This window comes from Stegodyphus dumicola, chromosome X2 (assembly GCF_044657685.1).
Source record: "Stegodyphus dumicola isolate Sdum_Otavi_A_Nest chromosome X2, ASM4465768v1".
Classification (NCBI taxonomy): domain Eukaryota; kingdom Metazoa; phylum Arthropoda; class Arachnida; order Araneae; family Eresidae; genus Stegodyphus; species Stegodyphus dumicola.
In genome coordinates, this window is record NC_140781.1 from 55,135,875 (window position 1) to 55,151,923 (window position 16,049).

At 35.7% G+C, this 16,049-nt stretch overlaps 1 protein-coding gene across 2 annotated transcripts in view; it reads left to right on the plus strand.

Moving 5' to 3' along the window:
* The window catches only part of LOC118193080 (zonadhesin-like), an 83,716-nt gene that overhangs the window by 56,625 nt on the left and 11,042 nt on the right, over positions 1-16,049 (plus strand). The window contains exon 14 of one of the 2 annotated variants that reach the window (XM_085809187.1): positions 4,999-5,193. The exons of the other annotated variant lie outside the window; for it this stretch is intronic. Within the exon in view, the coding sequence (XP_085665313.1) occupies positions 4,999-5,193 (195 nt within the window). The remainder of the gene's footprint in view (positions 1-4,998; positions 5,194-16,049) is intronic. 2 annotated transcript variants of the gene reach the window in all.

Below are 16,049 nucleotides of genomic sequence, written 5' to 3' on the forward strand. Positions count from 1 at the left end.
CTATATGCAATATTGTTAAACGAAATATGGGTCGGAATCTAACTTAACCTTTTGTTACACGGGTTTAATATGTTGTATACCCTTAAGAAACTTTGAATTAGGCAAATTACCATTTAAAGGCGTTAAATTCGATAAAAGTCGAAGGCGCCATCCGTGTAAGTGAGAAATTCGTCCGTGAAAACCACGAATTAGCGATTAGAAAATGTGAGATCGCAAATCACTCGCACAAGTGCGTACAATCTGGAAATCGTTTTCTTACAGATCTCTAATTAGTAATTTTTGAAGTCTGAATTCGGCACTAAAACATGAAGATACTGATTCAAAACGCTTTTAATCGATTTGGGCCAAAGAAATCTCTCATGTTATCTATCTAGTTCCATTGCATTCTCCTACTGCATTCGATTGCATAGCAGTCATTCCACACCGTTTAGTGTTGAATGACAGCTAGTATCATAACCGAACCATTTTTCTCTGAAGAGCAGTCGACAGCTGGACCACTGTGATTGCAGCTCACTTAGAGTCAATGTTAAAATGTTTCGTGATACATGAACTGCAGTAACGTGGCATTTTAGATACTGCGATTTTTATGCAGGGCTGGGCCCCACCTCACGTGTGTCGCACAGTTACTTAGGCAATATTTCACGAATGAAAGTCTTATAGGCCAACACTTCCCCTCTTCCCACCAGACCTCAACCTCTGTGACTATGGCCCTGTGACTATGACCTGTGACCTGTGACTGTGACTATGACCTCTGTGGACTCAACCTCTGTGACCTCTGTGACTCTGTGACTATGGCTATGGGGTTATCTCAAAAGCACTGTTTATGGTGATTATCTAAACAATTTGGCAGAAATGAAAAATGTGATACACTGACATGTCCGTAACATTCCTCCTGATATGCTAAGAGCTGCTGTCGAGAATGCAGTAACAGGATTTAACTTACTTTCGGAAAATGCTGGACGCTACATTGAACCTGCTTTGTAACACGTTTCGGAAAATATTAAACGCATTTTAAACAGATGTTTTCGTGTCTTATTTCATTTAACAATATTGTATACACCGCCATTTTCCCCCTGGTGGTGAGTTTTTGGTGGTCTTTTTTTTTCCGCGGAAAATAAATTCCCATAACCTCCTTTACACGATTCCCAAGTTTGATAACATTTGGTCCGGTAGTTTTCCTTTTATGACCATTTCAAATTGAAACTTTAATTATAACCACCATGTAAATTAAACTTTAAAAGTTTGACAGTTTGGTTCAAGTCCCAGCTTTAAAAATATATATATAAATATAATCTTTTATATTAATCTTCTTAGAAAAAATGTTTTAAGAAGCTAATTTTTCCCTTGCGTTATAAATTGTATAAAAAAACAATAATCTTTAATATGATTTAGATTGTTTCAGCCGATATAAGAATCGGGTTACTCGGTGGTGAAGAATAAACACTGCTGGACTGTTTTATTTCTTTGTCATTTAGCAAAAAAATCCTTTAATTAAAATATTTATCCTTTGGACTTTGCTCTATACTTTGTTTATAGTTAAAATGTCTAGAAAATGAAAAGCTGTCTTCAGCTGAAACACAATTGATGCAATTGATATTTTAAAAAATTGACAAGAATGCAAAATTTATGAAAATCTAGCAATCGAAAAATCTTAATTTTCTTGTGTGAGCACTTAAAATAACTGTAGAAGGAAAGAAGAAAATTAGGGAGAAAAGCAAGCAAAAATTTGCAGGGAAAATTTGGCTCTTAGACATACCAAGATGTTTCAAAAAGTTGGACGCTTTTGAATATACTTTCAGGTTACTTCAAATAATTTAGGCGTTCAAAGAGAAAACACTTGGGCGTGTACACCAGCAAATACCATCAATTGAGCTTGTGTTATCAGAAAAGACAAAAACGATATCATTGCAGATTAAAGTGAAGAGCGACTGGTTTTAAACTATATTGCTGTATAAATTTAAATTACGTTATAGAACATCATATCGTACCATAAATGGAGAATCCCATGATTTTCTCAGTCGAATTATTTGAAGATTCAGGAGTTTATCCAGTATTGTATGTGAATGTTACCTAAAGGCGTTTTTTTCCCTCCTGATGAAACAGCGGCCGAGCGGTAAAGTCGCTGAACTCTGGTAGTTCGGTCCGAGGTTCAAATCCCGCGAACGAGCTGGCTGCATGGGCGTTTTCGTGGTTTTCCCCATGTGTAATGTGTATGCGAGCCAGTTTTCCTTAGAAAGTCCTCCACGAAGGCATCCCTCCTCTTAGGCAGATAGCCCTAGTGTGCTTTGTCATAACTAAATAAACCCAAACCTCTTGATGAAACCAGTCTTTTCTTTCATCTCATACCTTCAAAATGTTTAGCCTCTAAAGACTGATAAAGGCTCTGACCAAATATTGATGAAATGGATTGAATTGGATTATTAAGTTGCATCAAAGCAGGGTTATCTGCATAAAAGGAAGGATGCCTTTGTGAAGAACTTTCAAAGGAAAACCAGCTGGCATACACGGTACACATGAGAAAATCCACGAAAACACCCATGCAACCAGCCCGTTTACCGGGATTCGAACCCCGGAGTGAACTACCAGTGTTCAGCGACTTTAACGCTAGGCCTTTATGAAATGGAAGTATTGTGGGCTTTTATGAAATGGAAGGCGATAACTTTATTTAAAATGATTGTCAGAAATATCAAGATATTTCGAAAAGTTGGATGCTTTTTAATATACTTGCGGAATGCCTAAAGAAAAAGAGCAAGAATAAAGTAGAATGCCTGAACAAAAAGAGAAGAAAAAATAAATTTGTTGGTAAAATTTAGTATTTGTATTTTTTTTAAATTTAAAACTTTTTAATCTTATGATATTTGATTCTTACGATTTCAAAAGTAAAATATTTGACTAAAATATGAATAACATTTAAGAAACCAAATGTAGGATAAAATTGTGTAAAGCAATGGGCACAATGATAAAACTGTTTAAAGCAGTGTATGCAAGTCATCCTAAGTTAAAATGTCGGTTATACATCTCTCTTATTTATATATATCTTTTCTGAACGGAACATTGAAAGGCGTGTTAACTATGCTTTACTGTATTTGCTCTTTTAATATATGCAGTTTTCAAACGCATCGTAATCTGGGTTACAAAGTATTCCTCCGAAAGAAACGCAATTCAAATAAATAAAATCAAATTCTGGAAAATTTATTTAAAATGCTCATTTCGAAGGAATAAATAGAAAATTTTAAAACAATTATCTGAAGAGACAATGCAACACAAACAATTAAAATAAAAGTATAAGAATTTAAAAATTACCTAACATAATAACTATGACAAAAAATATATATAAAGAAAACTATTTAAAAAAAAAATAAACGCTGCACCTTTATTTACGCAGTTCGAATAGGTAAATAGAAATTTTTAAAACAGTTATTCGAAAAAAACCATGCAACTTAAACAATTAAAATGAAATTCGAAAAAGAAAAAATTACTTAAAATAATAAGTTATAATTAAAAATACAATATAAAGAATATTATTTGGAAAAAAGGAACGATGGTGACTTTTTTTCCTCTCACGGGAAAGGAAACTAGGTTGCCATATATTAAGAAGTTCGCCAAGCGAACTATTCTTGGCGCAAACGGACAAAATAGTGCCAACATAAATTTGTGAATTTCTCCGTAAATTTTGCTCCAAATTTTACAAAATTTCATATTTAGGCGTAATTTGAGTCTTAGAATCGAAATATTTAAAAAAATTGGTATGTTATTTCAGAAAAAGTCCGATTTTGTGTCAAAATACCTATGTTAGAATAGTGCTATATATAAATCTAATATATATCCTAAGTCGCGCTTTCGAGACATGAAGAACGCAGTTTGAATTTTGTCAATCGGCCCAGTAGATCGGGAGATATAGGAATGTTCCCCCCCCTTTTTTTTTTTTTTAAGCAGTGTACCTAACATTTTTATGACTTGTTTATTAAGTTTCCGAATATTTACTAAAATGAGCTTTTTGTGATAAACTAAGAAAAAAAAAATTTTTTTTTTTTCATTTTGTGTGCTAAATTTTACTATGCATAACAAAATATTCTGTAAATTACTCTAAAATTCAAAATGTTTCAAAAGCTCATTTTAGTATAATCAGATAGGTATACTTTAATTACACAAAATATTTCAAGCGTGTATCTACAGCAGATTTTGAGAAAAGGTACATCCAAAATGGCCAATTTAACATCGTCGGTATAGGGGTTGCTGATACCCCTTAAAATACTGGCAAGTCGAAGTCTTATCGATTGGTTTGGTGTTAGAGGAAGAGGGATAAGAAATTATCGATCCATGTCATAGGGAGGGCTGCATAAAACTAACTTATAGAGTTAGTTCAGTGGAACTACAGCTGTGAGACTATTTTGTGAAATTATGGCATTCCGACCACTTTTTCCTGTCCTATTATTGAGTCTGTTTTGTCCTTTACAGCCAGTGTCGCATTTTATTTTAAGTTCATTGGCATGAAATCTTTTCTCGATCTGGAGGTTGATTCTTTTATTTCCATCCGTATGATTCGATGAGCTTCTTAACTACTGACGGCAGTAGAAGTTCCATACAGCTAATTTGAAGAGGATGAACTATGTCGGTAGAATACCAAATGCACATGAAGCATAAAAAGACCAACTTTAAGCTGTAAAAATGTGAAAAGCTTGTAATGGCAAACAGAATTAAAAATAAATGCATAGTAAGTTTTTTAACGAAAAGTACGTTCCCCCCCCCTCATTAATTCACTAGTATATTCATTTTGAACCAATTTTGGTTATAAGAAGCGAATTTCGATCCTCTTCAAATTTCTTTTATGGAAAGTACACTGTATTGCTAATGCGACATGTAGCGATACTTTTAAAAGAATAAAATTTCTTCTATTATCTGTTTTCTTTCCATTCATTTATTTAAATTAATTTTTCTCTTCATGTAATAATACAAAAACAGCCAGCTCATGAACAGACTATGTATATTTTGTTTTAGAGCCTTTAGATCCGAAAAGCTGCCCTGTAGGAGAAGTATATTATGTTTGTATGCCCATGTGCAGGAATACTTGCAGCAGTTTGAAAGCATCTAACCTTGAATGTTCTGGAGTGTGTCGACCAGGTTGTCACTGCCATAAAGGATTTGTTAGAGGAAGTCATGGATTATGTATTCGACCGTCTTTATGCAAAAAGTGTAAGGAGCATTTTAAATCTTAGCTAAGAAAATGTTTACTTTATGAATAATGTCTTTGGAATCAAAAGTAATTACAATTAATGCGTGAGGTACAAGTTCCTTTGGATTCATTTTTTTATACAATCTAGTCTTAAGACTTATTTGCAAAATCCGGTCCGAACACTAGCAAAATTGTATGACTTCAAAATGCATCTGTTTATTTCATTATCCTATATTGCCCACCCCCTTAAAAAAGGAAATAGTTTAAAAATCTTCGGAGTGCATTCTTTTCTCTTCGACACATATGTCTAATTGCCCGACAAGCCCATCTTCTATATTTTTATGCATGTTTATAAAATATTCTTTGTAATTGTATCGTGTTTTCCTTTCCCCTTTCTAACCATAAAATCAATAAACATAAATTTTGTTCATTTTGCAACAATATTGCTTCAAAATATATTTTATGTTCTTCATTTTCCTGATCTGTGACTCCCTGCTATTTATATACAACATATCCATAATTTTTTTTATTCAGCATTCATTTTCGCATAAAATGTGTTGGTTGGAAGCTACTATATATAACTAGGATATATAACATTCTAATTACAAAACTGTTTTAAATAAGGAAAATATTGCTGTTGTGCCACTTTGAAATAAAAAAAATCAGTTTTGTAAAAATTAAAAAATCTAAATTTTCGTACGGACCGCCAGCTCAGATCATTACATTTAGTAAATAAATTCTAAAAAATAAAAACCAAGAGGTTTTACTCTGTTTCGAGAAAATTAATAGAGATTTTTAGTTTTTAAATCTGAGATCATATTTCCTGAAAATTTAGGATCGCTGATAAGTTGAAGAGCGGAATATTCAAATTTGAACGCAACAAAAAATCAGACAATAGTTTAGAAAAAGGTAGCAGGTGTTAATAGATTAAAGGATGATCAATAGAGTGCAAACTGTAGTGAAAAGTTTTGATTAATGGAAAGTTTTTAAACAGGGCGATCTTAAAAGTATCTTAGAGAATACATGTTCTATAGAACGGTGTCTGACTTCAGTATTGACACATAATCAACTTGTAACTTCACTTACATAAATTAAAAATAAAAAAAATATTTCTGATCCAATAAAGCTTTGCATGACTTTCGTTTCCACCGTTAAAGGAAGCCATCCAACGTGTTATAGTTGTGTTTTGGCTAAAGGCCCCATTGTCAGAACGTTCTCATAACTTTGCGCTGGTACCATGTCCGTCGATCTGTCTTTAGGATGCAAACCAAGTATGCATATTTAAGGATGGAAAGTATGTCAATCAGTAATGACGAGATGTGTAGACAACTCGAGCCAGTGCATTACACCATTTGCATGCAAGGAAGGAAATTAAATAGCCAATACAAGATACATAAATACAATCGAGATTACAACAGAGCGTTTGAATAAACACAACATTAATACAATTATAAAATGCATACCACTAATTAACAGTATCAAATCGACAGCACTATAAGACACTATGTGTACATTAGCAATACAGTCTGTTGGAACACATTGCCGTTAAACTGTGATAGAATATACATCAATGTAATCTAGACATGACAATATTTACAGAAATTTTTCTAGACAAATACAGCCAGAAGCAAGATACAAGTTATCTACAAGTTAATATATCCATGCAAGAGAATAATGCATTGGTAAATTAACAAAAGTAGTATAACCATGTATTTAAAGCATACAACAAAACAATACATTATTAATATAATTGCAAAAACTTTAATACAAGGCTACAAAATACAAGGCAATTCATAGTACAAGGGGAAAATATAGAAATGTACAAGTGAACGTAGCTGTCGGCTCTCTCTTGTTGGTAGGGATGATTTTTTGAAGCAGAGAATTATTCCACGCTGTCAGCTATACACTTAGCTATGGCAATGCAATCTCTTATGCGATTGAGCGCATATTTGTTTTTGCTGGCGTGCCTGACCCATACTTGTATGTGGGTGGGTCATGGAGGGTCTTTTCAAATGGCTGCTTAATATATGGGCAGTCGAGTAAATAGAGATCAGGACTACCGACTTTGCCACAGATACAAAGGTAATTATTTTTTATGCCAAAACGATGCAGGTAGGAAACCGTACGCTCTGTTAGGTATTTGGTAAATTGCGTAGAGCCGTTAATTAAATTCTGATAGATTTTAGGATACATACTGTGCAGTTTTCTGCCTGTAATGGTCATGTTCGAAGAAATTTGCCATTGTTTAGAGAGTTCAATGCCAAGTTGGGTTTAAGCTATTAGACAAAAAGGGCACATTAATTGAACATTATGTGTAATTTAGCTGCGCTTTTCACAGTCTCGTCAGCTGTTTCATTATCCAAGATCCCATTGCAGACTGGTGCCGATTAAGTTTTGGCTTCAGACTTCCACGAATTAATAACAGTTGATTTTTATTGCCCTGATTAGTGGGTGTTTGGTGCGGCCGCTTTGAGTGGCCTGAAAACTTGAGGGAATCTGTGTAAATCACTTTGTAGCTTCCATTATTAAGAGTAAAATCCAAAGCTTCTTTTAAGGCTAAATGATCATCATCTATTGTACATCAAGCATTTCCTGTTCCTGGTGTTCCCCTGAACTGTCCGTATAAACGGTAGTTGCTTCATACGGTGGAAGAATGGCAGTTAAAAATTACGTCAAAATCAAGGTGGATGGACAATGTAGCTCGTCTCGTTGTCCGATGAATACACGTTTTGTCCTTAATGTTGAGTTTTCATTCAAACTGAAATGAGTGCACAGTCAGGTATAGTAATAGAATTCCTGTTATAATATTTAAGGCGCTATTTGGATAATCTCTGAATCAGCAGCAGAAATGGCTTCTGCGCTGAATTCAAAGCCAAATGAATCTTTTTTTTTTTTTAATTTTTTATGGCAATTAAATTAGGATCCTAAAGTAATAACACTGCATGTGAATATTAATTACGCTAAAGTTCAACCGCTTCTTAGTGCACCGTCGAAAGATACATCAACGCCTGGAATCCATGTTAGATATCCTTCATCGACAAAGTGTTGAAATGAGCTAATTTGTAATTGCAAAAGTCAATTATTAAAGCCTTAATAATTTGGTGGCCAGTGTATTTTTCCTTGAAAAAGTTGAAAATGTTCCATAACGTTTTATTTTTGAAAGTGTGCATTAATTTAATAATATTTTTGGTGAAAGACTTTTCATTAAGGAATTTGTTGAAATTTTTTGTGACAATGATCGACCTTCATCGTAGAGTTATAGTGTTTTCTACCTTTATTACTTTCTATTTTTCCTCGTATGGTTTTTTTTTTTTTTTTTTTTACTAAATATTCTAAATTGACTGTAAACCGAGTTATCTTTGTTATTAGTGGTGGTATTGTATAAATACGAGTTGAGTCCATACGGGTAAAGTAATCTGTTTTGAAGAATGCAAATCGATTCTCTAGAGAGTCGATTTGCATTCTGCAAAACAGAATGATATCCAAAGTAGATCTGTGTGTTAGGAATGATATCCAAAATAGCAATTTCAATAATGTCAAAATTACGGTACTGAAAATGTTCCAAAATGGCTGTGTTGCTGTCCTCTTTGTTATTGGTAGATGCCTAATTTTTTTTATATGTGAACCTATGTTTAATAATTCTGAGATTGACGTTGTTTTTTGTTTGACTTATAAACGAGACTACATTCTTTTCAGATGATTTTGTAAATACAGTTAAAGGTTTTTTTAAAGTGTTTGCTGTTGTTTTTTATTAAGGGGTAAAGGAGGGGCATTAAGCTTACATGTTTTTCAAAGCGAATTGAATCACTCTATTATTTTAATACTTTTTTGCTAAACTCTAATTTAAAAGTAAAGAAGACGCTAATCTACTTTACAGTGAGTTTTTTTGGAATAAAACTAAATTTGTCTTTAAACTAAGAACTCTAAACTTGGCGGCACAAACAGCACTTAGAAAGCCATGGCCGGCAGTGCCCTGATATCTGCTTTCTCGACCGTGGGCTCCGGGGTGCTTATGCTGCTTAGCGAGGACAAGAGGTCAGCTTGTTGCGGGACCCCTGGTGTTTAGTCCCCCAAGCGAACTTGGTACTCATTTCCTCGACCCACTGCAGGGATGGAAGGCTGAGTCAACCTTGCCCAGCCCGGGGATCGAACCCCGGACCTGTGGTGATGCTGCGCGACGCGCTAGCCACTGCGCCACCGTACCAAACCTGCCTTTAGAGAATGAAAATTAGAAAAAAACCCTCATATGCCTTAGCAACAAAAATTGTAAAAAATAAAAGGAAATTAAAAGGAGGGAAATTTTTTACTGTGTATATATATATATATATATATATATGTATACATACAGGGTGATTCTATGACCATGGGACAAACTTGGAGGGGTGATTGAGCATACTAAAACATGTATTTTTTGTATAGGAATGTTGGGTCTAAAGTGACATGTTAAAGCACGAACGCAAATAATGACACGGGCATTATTGAGTTTATTTTCAAAAGCAACGCAAAGTGCTTTTTTGCAGCAATATTGTATTCACAAAGAAATGCTCAAAATTGCGACCACCAGCAGTAATACATGCTTAATAGCGTCGTGGAAGAGTTCGTCAAACACTTTGAAAAATGTTAGCCATTTCGTATACAACCGCAATAGATATTCGTGCAACGAGGTCATCCAGTGAGTCTCTTAAATGATGCCGTTGCTCTTCATATGGCCCCACGCTGGATAAATCTGGCGAACGGGGTGGCCATCGGACTGGTACACCATCGCCCCGCAAAATTTGCATCCAAGTAATTCTGGACCTAGTAATTCTTCCGCTGATGCAATTGGATCGCAGTTTGCCAGACTCACTACCGCCCTCTACCTCCCTCATTGCTCCCGCCCACTACCGCCCTCATTGGCGGCCAGTCACAGCTCTAGTTCGTATAACTGTTGGTGGTCGTACTTTCGAACATTTCTTCTGAATTCTGTATTGTTGCAAAGAAGCGCTTTGCGTTGATTTTGTAAATAAACTCCTTTTTCCTCTCGTGTCATTTTTTGCGTTTGTGCCTTAACATGTCACTTTAGACCCTACATTCCTATACACAAAAACACAAAATGCATGTTTTAGTACGCTCAACTACCCCTCCAAGTTTGCCCCATAATCATAGAATCACCCTGTATATATATATATATATAAATATATATATACAACATTATATATATATATATATATATTTAAAAAAATTTTGTAACGCAGAGCTTCAATTGTCTGTTTCGGCGAAACGCGTAATGGAGTTAGCTTGGTTCGATGTTCACCCAGAAAATTTCCCTTGAAAAGCCAGAGTGGACCTCGAATTAAGCTAATTTACCATTTTCCGCTTTTTAATTTTTAATTTTAATATTTTTTACTTGTTCCATCGATTGGTTTTTACTGAGTTTTATTTTTTGCCTTTAACTTGTTCCATCGATTAGTATTTTACTGTGTTTTATAATTTACATTTTATTTCACCTGTAGCCTAATTTGTCACTTCATTCAATTTAGTTTGTTTTTAAAACTCTGTTTAAATTACCGGAAATATTTCACATATAGTTTTTATTCGAACTTGTAAAAACTACTGAATATGCATATGTTGGATTTTTCTCGGAGCCACAGCTTTTGGTAACTTTTTGGCGAGCTACTACAATTTCTCTTCTCATTTCCTTAATTTTGCAGAACATTGGGCAAAAAATTTTGACCAAAATTGGTCTTTTTTGTATTGTTCTTACAACCTTGCTTATAATATATATATATATATATGTGTGTGTGTGTGTACACTTGTAGAGACATTAGAATTTTTTGGAAGCAAGAAGCAAGAGAGATTGAAAAAGTAGCAACCGCTTTCGCCAGGAATCGAACCACGGACCTCTGGAATACCGGCCCAGCGTGCAGAACCACTACACCACGAAGGCACGCTAGGAAAGCAGGAGAAATACCTTATACAGTCGCGTGCAACATTAGGAGAATTTGCAAATTACGAAAAAAAATTTACGAAACGTATTCAGGCAAAGAAACTGATTATGCCCCCAAAGAATTATGCAAATATGCCGAGTCGAATATGTAAGTGTAGACGTGCGTGGTTGCGGAGGTGTGATTATGGAGGGGATATAAGCGCACAAGGGTTTCGGTTTGTATGTTCGGACTCCTTCACTACATTCACGGTATTTCTCGGAAGAATTGGTTAAATTTTATAATGTATCAGGTAAAGTAAGCAGCCATGAGCGTATGGATTACAGAAGGAGATGGAAAATTGTATGTAGACTGGAGGCAGTTCGGTCATAAGTATAGGTGACCACAGAGCTCTATGTAAAGCCCGGTGTTGTCTGCAATTTGTAGGAAGACTTTCGATTTTCCAGACACTGGATCCATATCGAGAAGACCTGCACAACGTCGACCGAAATCCTCAGAGGCAAATGAAGATCGTTATTTGGCTCGGCGACACAGGACTGCTATATCTTCACAGCTGTCACATGAGCTGTATGCTGCCACTTGAACCCGAGTATCATGGTCTGCAGTTGCCCGAAGGCTTCATCAGATGGGGCTGTATACCAGAAAACTCACTGTTCGCATCCCGCTGGCTGCAGCACACAAGAGAGCGCGTTTAGTATGTTGCATACAGCATGCGCCTTGGAGCAAACTTCAATGCAGCACCATGATTTTTACATGTGAGTAGAGATTCAGCCCGAATACTGACTTTCGGCGTACCTGTATCTGGAGAGAGTGTTGAACAGGATACCATTCCTCCTTCATCTGGGAAAAGGATCGTTACAGTGGTGGAGATGTAATGGTTTTGGCAGGCATTATTGGACGGCCTTGCTTGCGTTTGATTAATGCTTCCTGACTGCGATGAGCTATAGAGAAAAGATCTTAGAACTCTAAGTTCGACTTTTCAGGGGCGCAGTTAGTCCTGGTTTCCTGTTGCTGAACGACAATGCTCATCCACATAGGGCTCACTGATCGACGATTACATAGAAAGTAAAAGCTGCATAAAATGTCCAGCTAGATTTCCTGACCGTAACCCTATAGAGCGTGTTTGGGACGCTAATGAACGACAACGCTCATCTACATAGGGGTTAGCTAGTTGACGATTACATGAAAAGTCAGGATATTCGTTGTATGAAATGGCCAAACAGATCTCCTGACCATAACTCTATAGAACGTGTCTGGAACGCTTTTGGGAGGGCAATTTCATCTAGCCATTCCCCTTGGAGAACTCTCCCAGAATTGAAAACTGCTCTGCTGCAGGATTGGAATCAGCTGCTAGAGGGTCTCTTCAGCTCCTCCTGACCAGCATGCTGTCGTGCTGCCTGACCTGTCTGACTGTGAAAGACTACCATACCCCATATTAGACTCAGTTCGATATCGCGACTTGGACGTTACCGAAAACATTGCGGACGAAAACGTCGCGGAGAAAACAGCGCAAGGCAAAAACGTCGTAGTACGAAACATCGTAGGAGAAAAAAAAGCAAAGAGGTAACATCGCAATTCTAAAACACCGTGGTACAAAATATCATCGTCGAAAACAAAGCGGTTCAAAAACTTCGCAGCTTAAAAACATTGTCGTCGAAAATACCGTGCTAAAAAATAAAGCACCTACAAACCATCGCATGATGATAGCATTGCACACATGCGTTTTTTTTTTTTTTTTTTTTTTTTTCATGTTTTAAATTCATATAAAGATTTGGAAGCGCAAGAAATGTTAATGACATTTTAAGAATAAACGGAAACAAAAGAAGATGTAGTTTTCACCAAAATAATATCAGATTAACAAGCGTGAAAGAAAGTAATTTCATAATTAACTAAGCAGTTTTTATAAAGGTAACCTGATGCAGTTATTTATCTTTTCCTAAACATTTTTAGGCGGTATTTTTCAGGAAAAATTATGAATAAAACTTTATAAAAAAGATTAATTTATAATTGACATATGTAAATTTAAAATTCTATTAAGTGCTGAAAGTTGCATTAATTTTCTACTCATTTTCAATTTTTAAATGCGTAAGTTTTCTTCTTATTTTTTCAGTAAAAATTTATTAGTTCATTCAAAAATATGAAATGTAAAATAAAAATATCCCTCTTTCTTTCTTGCTCTCCCAAATCATTATGCGAAAATGCATTTACAGCTCTTAAAACCTGAATTTCGCATATGAGCGATGTTACGTCATGAGATGATTTGTAGGTACTTTTATTTTTTACCACGATAATTTCGATGGTGATGTTTTTAAACTGCGCAGTTTTTGAACCGTTTTAGTTTCGATGACGGTATTTTGTGCCACAATGTTTTAGAACTGCGATGTTTTCTCTTTGCTTTCTTTTCTCCCACGATGTTTTGTACTATACGGACTATATGTTGTAGAGTTGCGCGCCTCCAACTTGCACGCAACCAAGAGGTGACTGGAAAAATGACAGACTCTTGCTAAGGGTTTAAGTCCCTTTTTATTCAACTTAAGAAGTTACAATTGCGTGCTCTTGACGCTCACAAACTACGCCAACTCGGCGGTAAAATAAAAATAAGAACCTGAAAAGAAAATACTAACAAGACTCTAACTACGAGGCTCTCTAAAAGTAACTACCCTCACCGCGTTTTACAATACCGCTGCTAATTCAGCAAACTTTGAATATCGTGTTGAACGATTAACAATTCTCCAAGGCAAGCACACAGGCCGAAACGCGGGGTTCTTCAATTTCTGGCTAACTACCTCCGCGCTCGTGAAGTAAGAACAGCACACCTCGAACTCGTTTCCTTTCTATTTAACTCAGAATACTTCCGCTGATAATTTGAATCCTTGCGCGTTCTACTAAAATTTACATACTCTGGCATTGGCAGTTCCAGGGAAAAGTAAGGCTTGACAGGAAAGATAGTTTAAACTTAAAATAAATGTTAGTTAAAATAAATATAAACCCTACATTTGCCGCTGCCAGAATTTGGAAAACTTGGAAGCAGGTCCTACAAACGACCTGTTGTAAGTTTCTATAATTCTGAACTAACTCTCGAGAGCCTCGTTTACACAAAAAAAAATCTTATGTAACAAATTGTATACTAAATTTCTGTCGATACTTATAAATCTCTCTTCTTACAGCAACTTTTCCTGGACTTCATCAATCAATCTTGTTCTTTTCCTTCCAGCATCTGGAAGGAATAAGTATCAGTATCTTTCTAAATACATTATAATTTACACTTTCTTGACACTGAATAAATTTTTGTTTTTAAACGATTCGTTTTCCTTAGTTATTGCTTAATTCACATTCATTCAATTTTTCAAGCATTAATTTAACTTTACCCTGGCTCTCCACCATGTGTGGTGTCAAACGGGAATATTCGTGTTTTAGTCTTACAACACTTTCCCTAACCACCATGATTTGTTAGAATTCAACGACCAAATAGACACACCTTACTCGACATTCTACAACTCGATGAGCTACTTTAACATTCTTAAAAATTCAAGTGTAGGTGGAGAACCCTACAAAACACATTCATTTTAACTTCCCCCTCATTCATCTTTAAACATGCAGGCTTTCGCTCTAAAGCGTGACTTTATCTACAGTTTAATACTTAAATTTTGAATTCATTGCTTTTGAGCATTTTACTTTTAGCATCTAAAATTTTATGCTTCTAGACTAAATTCTACTTTTACATAACATTCAAGTATTTACGTACATTTACAAAATTTTAATGCATATGATTTTTACAATTTACCATAAAATGAATAAGAGAAAATAAATTTTTACTTTACTCATTCTTCACCAAGCTGGCGGCACTGAAACTAAAATTCTTATTAATACAAGAATACGAAGTTATTTTTATCTTCGGCCAATTTTTGGCTTTAACATAACAGAATTAGTCTTTCGACCAACAGAAAATGCTTGTTCTTAGCTTTTATACTTAAAGAATATAATACTTTTGCCTTAGCTAAATAAAGTAAAACAAAACTAAGTCTCAACCGAGACATATTGACTTTCGTCAAAACATAGAACTTCGTACTTATGCATAACATTTTGGAACAAAAGAAAAAAAAATTATAGAAGATTTTAACTTATCTTTGAGTTTTCGATGAATGAAACTCCGTCATTCTTTTGTGGCAAAATTGTTCCCATGTTATAGGTTTCATGGACGTCAATCTTCTCCTTACTGACCTCCGAGTGTCGTCCACATTAGTTTTTCCTTTGCGTCCTCTGCATGCTGGCCTCTTGGCGGAGTAATCGTCGGGTTGTTGTCGTTTCCGTTTTTCCATTGGACGGCTGGTCTTGACGTCCTCCCGTCTGGAGTCCTTCTTGAGTTTCCTCTGTTGTTCCTGGTATTTTCGTTCCTCCTGCTGCCGTTTCAGTTTCCGGAACGGCGGCCTTGCTTGCACCTGACTCTCTGGCCCTGGGAGCGTTCTCCTTGATGTATAATTTCTCCTGCGATACGTTGTAGGTGGTGTTTTCCTCTTTACCACGGTTTCTTTACGCGGTGCATCTGCATTCTTGTTTTTCTTAAATGCTGGAGTTTGAAAGTTTTCATTTTTTCTTTTTGGTACCGTCGTCCGGGTTGTAGAAGGGCTAGGTCTCTCTTCAGTTCTCTGCTTCTTGGGTGGTGGAACAGTTGTTGTTATTTCTGGACCTTCTACTTCGTTTAGGCTTGAGTCCTGCAAGAAACTTTTAAGGATTTCAAAATCATTTGGATTATAGTATTTTTTCACCTGGTCGGGACTTGCTTTACAGATCTCCCCTCTCTCGTTCTTAAGATACAATACGACTCCTTTGATTTCCTGAATTACATAGGGACCTTCAAATTTTGGAGCTAGCTTTGCAGTAAAATTGTCTGGGGCACTTGATAAAGAAAATTTCCGCTTCAATACTTTATCCCCAACTTTAAAATCTGCTTC